Raw genomic sequence first — 9,387 nt, 5'->3', positions numbered from 1 at the left:
TGCTTATAAGCAAATTATAAGCATCTTACTAATGCTTATTAATATCTTATTGATACTTAACAAGCACACCTTAATATAAAGCGTTACCGGAAAATCTTTTCTTCACAAAATAGTTATTTATTAACATGACTCAACAACATATAAACAGTGATTATTTTATATTAATAAACAATATTGAAATGTTCACAAATCACAAAAAAGTGTTAGAACTAGAGATGCATTGAAATAATTCCAGTGTTGTCATGGCAACACAGACAGACAACATTGTCTTAGCATAACTCAAACCACAATGGTTCACTTAAACACTTTTAAACAATACAATAAAAGTACAAAAAGTTACAATATAAATGTAACCAACAAAAATTGAACTTGATCGAAATGTCTTTACAATTTTAATCTTATATATTTAATAATTCAAAACAACACATTTATATCTACATGCGTATCTTAAAAAATTATAGTTTAAAAGTTTATTACTTTTGTCAATCAATACAATAAGTGAAACTCATGATGTATAGAATTATTTACTTATTCTTTTATCTTCAGCAAAGTGATCATAGTGGCGGATAGAAAACCTAAAAATAGAAAATGAGAATGTTCTATCAGAAGAATGTTTTCAGCACATGTTAGATTCAGAAAACTGTTCTTTTCTCTGTATTCAATAATCACTTGTTCCTCCTTTTCATTGAATGACTGCATCAATGTGGTATGGAGGCCATCAGCCTGCGGCTCTGTTTACATGTCATGAAAGCTCAGGTTGATTTGATAGCTGACTTCAGCTCATCTTCATTGTTGGCTCTGCTGTCTCATCTTCCTCTTTAAAAACACTTCATAGATTTTTATTGGGTTCATGTCAGGGAATTTGCTGGTTGATCAAACACAGAAACAGATGTTTAGGGAGAAGCAGTTTTAGGTACCTTTAGTAGAGTGGAAATGATCCAAGTTCTGCTGGAAAATAAAAGCAGAATCTACACACAGCTTGTCAGCAGTGAAGTGTTTTAGAAACCAACTTCATTTTACCAACTGACAGACCATTTTAAGATCTTTATCATGCCATTCTTAAGCCTTTCAGAGAAAACTATATCCATATAGATCAATGTCTCTGCAGATTAGGTGCAAGATGAACCCATCTCTTCTCAGAGTCAATGCTAAAAATGAAATAATTTTGAAGGTGTTTATCCTGGGGCAGTGCTAGCAGTGTAGACACTTCCTGAAAGGGGCCGTCCTTACTTTGTGATGTCAGCTTGTTTTTGTGGGTTAGGAGGGACTGGTGCTCAAAGCACAAATTTTTAGATGATTACTCAGAAATGCGTGACAGGATCAGAAATACTGCTTTTGCATTGTTAATAGTGAGGACTGAACATTATAATACGCTTTTTAAATTTTTATTTTACATGGCCCTTAAAATAAGGGAAAATGTTTTTCACAATACTTAAACCTTCCTAGTTAAAACATTATTGTCTTTTCTTCATGGCTCCCCTACTGTGGGTTTCCCTTACTTAAAAAAAGGCTTCTCTCCTGTATGAGTTCTAATGTGTGATTTGAGATGAGAAGTATTACTAAAACTTCTATCACATTCTTTACACATAAAAGGCTTATTTCCTGTATGAGTTCTCATGTGTATTTTGAGAGAAACTCTATGACTAAAACTTCTATCACATTCTTTACACGAAAAAGGCTTCTCGCCTGTATGAGTTCTCATGTGTGTTTTGAGACTAAATGTTCGACTAAAACTTCTATCACATTCTTTACACTTAAAAGGCTTCTCTCCTGTATGAGTTCTAATGTGTCTATTGAGATCAACTGTTTGACTAAAACTTCTATCACATTCTTTACACGAAAAAGGCTTCTCTCCTGTATGAGTTCTAATGTGTGATTTGAGACTGTCTTGAATCCTAAAAGTTTGGTCACATTCTTTACACAAAAAAGGCTTCTCTCCTGTATGAATACTCATGTGTCTATTGAGATTAGATTTTTGACTAAAACTTTTATCACATTCTCTACACATAAAAGGCTTCCCCCCTGTGTGAATTCTCATGTGTCTCTTAAGTTTATATGCATAACTGAAACTTTTGTCACATTCTTTAAAGACATAAGGTCTTTCATCAGACTTAGTTCTCATGTGGACAGACACATCGTGTGGAATTCTTGTTCTTTTATCAGACTTTGTAGAGGAACGTCTGTTTTCCTTTAGGGATTGTTTGTATTTCTTCACCAAAGTTGTCATCTTGAACTTTTTACTAACATCAGAGTCGCATTGACTTTCTGACATGTGAGAGCTGACCACACTTTGGACATGACTTCTGTCTCTTTTCTTCCTCTGATCTCTGTTCTGTGGCTCTGTCTCTTCATCTGAAGTTGATGTTGATTCTTCGTGATGGTTTCCTTCTTCATCCTGACTATCAGTTCCATTAAAGCTCTGCTGATTGTTTCCATCTGCTTCACTGTTCTCATGTTCCTCCAAAGTAGGAATCTCCATCAATGTATAAGTGTCCTTAATCTGTATAGTTTGGGGTTCCTCCTGCTCCTCTTCAATCTGTGGGGATTCTGGATACTCTTGTTTCTCTTCAATATGTTGAGGTTCTGGTTCCTCTTGCTCCATTTCAATCTGTAGAAGTTTTGTTTCCTTCAGTTCTTCTTTAATCTGTGGAGATTCTGGATTCTCCTGGTCCACTCTTAAGTTCCTCTGCTGGTTGCAGAGATCCTCCTCAGTCAGCAAATACCAGGGTTTGACTGCAGGGACACAAACATAAGAAATAGTCATTTTAAATGACTTTTTGTCAAACACCAGTCAATCCATCAATCAACTAGGGCTGCCACAATTATTCTGATATTCAAATAATCACTGATTGTTTTTTTCAATTAGCTGAGTAATCGGGTCATGCATAAACTGGATGTAAAACACACATTAAACTTAAGGTGTTTAAGCTATATGCTAAGTAAAAATAAAGACAAGACGTGGTTTAGTTAGCTAAACCAGTGTTTTCAACCTTTTTGAGCCAAGGTGCACTTTTTCCATGAAAAAAATCCTGCGGCACACTAGCATTAAAAAGGTAAAAAAAAATGTTAGTCTGTATTAATGTACAGTCCCTCCACAATCTAGTGTACATTTTTTTTAATAATCAGGAAGCATCATTGCAACGCAGAGGTGTTGTCACTTTAACCCAGTGTTTCTCAATCTCAATTCTCTTACACCCCCATGAACAATAATATTATTATTCCAAACTATCCAGTGTTAAATCAGGGCCGTTTGGATGAACACAGAGCTGATACCATAGTGATGGTAAATGTTTTAGATATGTGAAAATGGGTAATTTCCCGCGGCGCACCAGACCATCTCTCACGGCACACTAGTGCGCCGAGGCACACTGGTTGAAAAACACTGAGCTAAACCTTTAATGAATCATACAGCTTTTCTCCTTCATTTGTTTCTGGAATAAGAAAAAAGACTTTAATCAGCTGAGGTTGGCAATCAGGATCAACAGGAAAAACAAAATATAAGCCTACAATTCATTTGTATTTCTATTTCTATTTTTAAAACCAAAACATTAAAGATGCACCAAAGAGAAAAGTGAACATTTTTGGCCGAACGTCAAATAGTGACCAACTCTCAATGACAATGTTGAGTTTTTCAAAAAACATTGTAGTAATAGACTAGAATCAATTGTACAAATTTGTTTTCAAATAAAACAAATGTTTATTTTATATTTTATCATTCAAGGCTTTCCAATAAGTGTTTCAGTTCATTTCATAAGGCTAGGCCTTGAAACAACACATTGATTCTAGCAGATTGTTATGTATGTATGTAATGCACATGTCTCAAAGTCAAGGCCCGGGGGTAATTCTATTCGGTCCTTCAGATCATTGTAGTGTTATTAATGGCCCGATGTTATCTTGCGCTCATTTCTAGTTTGTGTAATTGTGACCAAAATATTTTTATGGAGAGTTAAAAATTGAAAGGTATTTATAAGTTGATTAATCGACATATACCTATACTTGTATAGCGTTTTTCTACCTTCCTTCAAAGGCCCAAAGCGCTTTACAGTCACAGACCCTTTCACACACACATTCACACACTGATAGTGACTCTGCTGCTGAACACAGACGCCAACCTTCCACCAGAGGCAATGTTGGGTTCAGTGTCTTGCCCAAGGACAGTCCGAGATATGGGCGGGAATCAAACCTGAAATCCTCCAATCAGGAGTCCACCGCCCTACCTCTGCACCACGGTTGCCTGAATTCCAATTCTGAAATAGTATTCCTGCCTTTTTATTATTCATTAGGGATCCAACAATATTTAACATAAAACCAAACCGTTCGATACGCGTTTCACGGTTTGGTACAGCATTTGTCACGATACACATTTTATTTATCCAGTACCATAGTGAGCTGCCTTTATCATGTCTGTGTATTCATGTCTTCATTGCTAAGTCTGTTTGCTCCAGGTCTGCTCCTACCCTCCCCCGCCCTGCCAGAAACTACTTCTCCTGGGAGGCGTAGCCCAAATGCTAAAAACAGTAGCGTTTTAGCTAACCGCCCAAACAACCACGACAGTCATAGCACGTTGTGGCCGCCATGTCCTCCGTTCTGGCGGCCTCTTTCAGTGGGGAGTCTATAAAAAATGCAGGTAGAGCAGAATTTGTACTTTTGCGCGTTTTCGAGGACTTTTCATGTCGTGACTGCTTAGGTGAGTGAGCAGCTCCCGGCTTGTTTTTGAAGATACGCCACCAACGCTGAAACCTGCAGTGTGAAGTGATCTAGGTTTTGCCATCAAATATGATGATCTGGGAGCGAAATGTGTCACAGAAAGTACAATGTCTGCAAGATTTGCCTCATCTCTATATCGTCCAATGTAGGAATAAACGTCCAACAAGAACGCCCACCTCTGACGTCATCACCCAGACCTGTCACCATCTAAAAGTCAACAACTAAGCAGATAACACAATCAAAACATCCCAGATATATTTCAAAGGACTTGCAGTATTACCTCAGATAAACACAAGAAAATATCTGATGTCATCAGAGGGTTTATTGCTAAATCTCTGCAGTCTCTTTTCAGTGGTTGATAATGAGGGATTTTGTCATTTAATGAAAACAGATGACCCACAATATCTGTACCAGCACAAGAGCGCAAGGAGACTGAAGACGACTTGGTAAAAACACAACTTTCCACATACAGCTGGACTTCCCGGGTAACAAAGAGCTAAATCTCTGTAAATGTGCATTACATGACAGCCCTCACCTCACACTGGTAAATAGAGAGCAGTAGTGCAGAATGTCAAGCCTTAAGAGCACAGCTTAGATTGTTGGAGTTTATTATATTCATGTTTACAAGTACTGAGGACTGAGGCGCTTTTACATTTGATCAAATTGTGTACAGTTGTAATGTTTGCCAATTTACAAGAGTTCTAGTTGTGATTCTGTAATAAGTGCCAAAAGCTGTACACTTGAAAAAAATTGATTTTTTTTGTAATATTGTTTATTTTGTATCGGTTTGCAAAATAAATCATGATCTGTTGAAAAGTAGGATTTCATTTGTGTTTTTTTTTTGTTCAACACGTATTGAACTATGACCCTTGTATCGAGGTATGTATTGAACCGTGAACAAACTGTATCGTTGCATCCCTATTATTCATATTTATGTTAAAAAGTTATAGTTTGAAGTTTTTTTAATTGGTATTCTTTTAGCTTTTTGAACTATTTTGGCATTTACTGAGATTTTTAAGGCTATTTTGCAGGTTAGCTAATAATTCAGCTAGCTGTTTTGGCTAACTTAGGCTTTTTTCGTTTGTTTTTAGGTTGTTTTGGAGTTTAGCTAATATTTCAGCTACATGCTAGCTGTTTTGGCAAATTTAGGCTTTTCGTTTCAAAGGGGTCCTAACGTGAAAATTCTACTTTCTGAGGTTTAAATGCATTTTACTGTTCAATCCTCACTATAAAGAACACCAAAACGGTATTTTGATGATGTAAGCTCTGCCCCCCGGCTAACACAACACTGAATTTATCCCTTTATCAGCAAGGAAAAACGTTCATTTTAGATGCAGAATACCGTATATCTTCCAGTTGTTTCCCGTCTTTAATAAATTCCAGCTCAAATAGGTGTTTGTTACTTTGTCCGCGGCGCTACCTTAAGACATAACCCGCCCCATAAACCACAACACTTGAGATATCTTAAAACTGTTTTACAGACAAAGCACCAACAACTGCGTCTTTGTCAAACTCTAAATAAAGTCCATAATAAATCTGAACATTAATCTGAGGACACTGGATGCAGCACTAAACAGCCTCTCACTGTCTATGCTTGAACTCAGAGCCGACAAATACTTTAGAATGGAAACAACATTGGAGGTTCAGTTCATTGTTATCAAAGACATAAAAGAAATACAGAAAATAATAAACCAATCATTTTCTCTGAATATCATCATTTGTACACTTTGATTTGAAACAGGGCCTTCTTGCTGTGAGGCAAGAGCGCTAACCACTGCGCCACCGTGCAGCCCTTAGCTTTAAACTTGGAGTGTTTCTAAAGCTTCAAAACATATAGCTTAAACACTTTTGGCTTCAAACTTTAAGTGTTTAAGCTATATGCTAACTAAAAATAAAGACAACAGTTAAAACGATCCCTCAACCACATGTCAGGTGAGCTGGAAAAATTAACCTCTCATTGGAAGAAATAAAGGCACTAAAGACACTGCTAATAGAAAAAGATAAACAGATATTTGTACTTGAGCAAAAAATGCAGGACATGGAACAGTACATAAGAAGAGAGAATTTGGTAATAACTGGACTGGAAACGAAATACAAAAATTATGCTGCAGCCACAGCTAATCAGGGCTCAACAGAAGAGGCCTCTGCTGCGGATCTGGAGTCACTTGAACAGCAAATTGTAAGCTTCTTACAGAGTAAAAGCATAAAAATTGAAAAAGAACATATCTCAATTTGTCACGCATTTCCTAAAAAGAAATAAACCCACCAATCATTGTCAGGTTCATTAGAAGAAAACAGAGAAACAGGGCACTAATGCAAGCAAGAAAACTGAAATGGATTAGATTTATCTGCGCTTTTCAGGACACTCAAAGCGCTTACATTGTGTATCCATTATTCATTCACACCTCATTCATACTTGGTGATGGTAAGCTACTACTGTAGCCACAGCTGCCCTGGGGCAGGCTGACAGAGGCGTGGCTGCCAGTACGCGCCTACGGCCCCTCTGACCATCACCGGAACATTCATACGCATTCACACACCGCATTCACACACCAGTGGAGCCACTGGAGGCAAGTTGGGATTAGTGCCTTGCCCAGGGACACAACGACACTTGGCTGGCGGGAGCCGGAATCGAACCACCTATCCTTCGATCATTGGCTGACCCGCTCTACCGCCTGAGCCACTGTCGCCCTAAGGTACTAAGGTATACATAAATGAACATTTAACAAAAAAGAACGGGGCTGTCGCCAGAGATGCTAGAATGTTGAGAAAACAAAAGAAAATCTATGCTACATGGACCAGAAATGGAAACGTCTGGATTAAAGAAAAAGAAGGGTCACAGCCAAAATCACAGGATAGATAAAGGAACTAGAAAAATGTGACAAATCTTGACCTGCTTATACAAAGACTACAATAACATCAATTAAATATATTTGTCAGTGTGTAGAAATCTATACATATGTATTTTTTAGTTTTGCTTTTTCTAAAGAGAAATCAATGCTAACATATGGATACATTATCAAAGTCACAGGATGAATTAGAATTTAAAACATAAAACCCTGGGAAAGAAATAGATAACAACCTATCGGTAGTTTTAGGTAATGACTGTAAATATTACAGTGAACAGGAATTAAATGATGATGTCATTACTGTTGACAGATTATCAATCACCCATTTTAATATTAGAAGTTTGAATCTTTACAAAATAACTACTCATAGCTCAACAATCATCGACAATATATTTACTAATGCTTTTGAAGGTCTGGGTGAATGTGGGATTTTAATGACTGACATCAGTGACCATCTACCAGTATTTGAAGTATATAATCATGTAAACACTAAATTCAAAACTGAAGTAGTAAAACAAGTAAGGGATCGTTCACAAAACGCCAAATAGGCATTAAAAAAGACCTAAAAGACCAAAACTGGGATAAAGTATACGCAAGTGATGTAAATATGGCATACAAATCCTGTACCGAAATATTAACAAGACTAAGAAAGAAATTGTAAATTAAAGAGACAAATAATAAAGAGGGCCAAAAATAAACCATGGATGATGAAAGGCCTGAACAATGCCTGCAATAAGAAAACTAATTTGTACAAAATATTTATAAAAAAGGACACAAGAATCTGAAAAGAAATACAAAACATATAAAAAAACTGGTCTCCATATTAGGAAAGCAAAAAAAAAAGACTACTACAGCAATGCTAGACTTAAATAGAAATAATATGAAAGCAATGTGGGGCATAATAAATAGTGTGGTCAAAAAGGATAAAATAGAACCACCCTTTACTAATTATTGTATTCAAGAAACATCAGAAATAAATAAAATAGCAGGTGAGTTTAATACGTTTTAGGTAAGGTAGGACCAGATCTAGCAAACAAGTGGAACCAAACATATTTTTAACAACTACAGACCAATATCTTTACTTTCTCAGTTCTCAAAAATCCTTGAAAAATTATTTGTTACCAGACTGGATGAATTCATTGAGAAAGAAAACGTACTGGACAATAGCTAATATGGGTTTAGACCCAAGAAATCAACAACTATGGTGTTAATGCAACCAACAGAAGAAATAGCCTCTGCAACTGACAACAAATCAAATTCAGTTGCCGTCTTCATTGATCTAAAAAAAGCCTTTGACACGACTGACCATAAAACTCTTTTAAGGAAACTTGGTTCATATGGCATCAGACGATTGGCTCTTTAATGGGTTTCTAGTTACCTATGTAACGATCAGCTATTTCCTGTAGAGTTCATTACTTTTCAAGGGTTCCCGGATTATTAAAAATGATATATATATATATAACACAGATGTTTTCTTTTGTTTTTCAAATTCTTTTATATATGTATATGAGAAAAGAAAACACCTCAAACAAGACTCAGTGAGATGAAACAATCTCAAAGCAATGCGACAACTTCCCCACAGAGGATTAGTTTTACAGTCCATCAGGATGTTTTGTATCGCAGGGTTCCCTTGCAGGACCAAGGAGAAAAGTTTCAACTCGTAGTGCCTCAATCTCTGGTCCAAGAGTTTCTTGGGTATTTCCATGATAACCCTTTAGGGCAGGGGTCTCAAACTCGCCATCTGCGGCCCGCGGGCCATCTGCGACCCGCAGGATGATGATTTGCGGCCCCCGTCTTCATATGAAAGATTACTGTTAGTGCGGCCCGCAAG

The 9,387-nt window shown here is 36.8% G+C and overlaps 1 protein-coding gene across 1 annotated transcript in view; it reads right to left on the bottom strand.

Moving 5' to 3' along the window:
- Positions 1-96: 96 nt before the first annotated feature.
- The window catches only part of LOC112140825 (gastrula zinc finger protein XlCGF57.1-like), a 16,849-nt gene continuing 7,558 nt past the window's right edge, over positions 97-9,387 (bottom strand). Inside the window, exon 3 of the mRNA XM_024263835.2 lies at positions 97-2,733. Within this exon, the coding sequence (XP_024119603.1) occupies positions 1,496-2,733 (1,238 nt within the window). The 3' untranslated portion in view covers positions 97-1,495. The remainder of the gene's footprint in view (positions 2,734-9,387) is intronic.

The sequence above is a fragment of the Oryzias melastigma genome, unplaced genomic scaffold (genome assembly GCF_002922805.2).
Source record: "Oryzias melastigma strain HK-1 unplaced genomic scaffold, ASM292280v2 sc00216, whole genome shotgun sequence".
Classification (NCBI taxonomy): Eukaryota; Metazoa; Chordata; class Actinopteri; order Beloniformes; family Adrianichthyidae; genus Oryzias; species Oryzias melastigma.
Note: the sequence above shows the minus strand (reverse complement) of the source record. Positions and strands in the feature narration are given on the sequence as shown.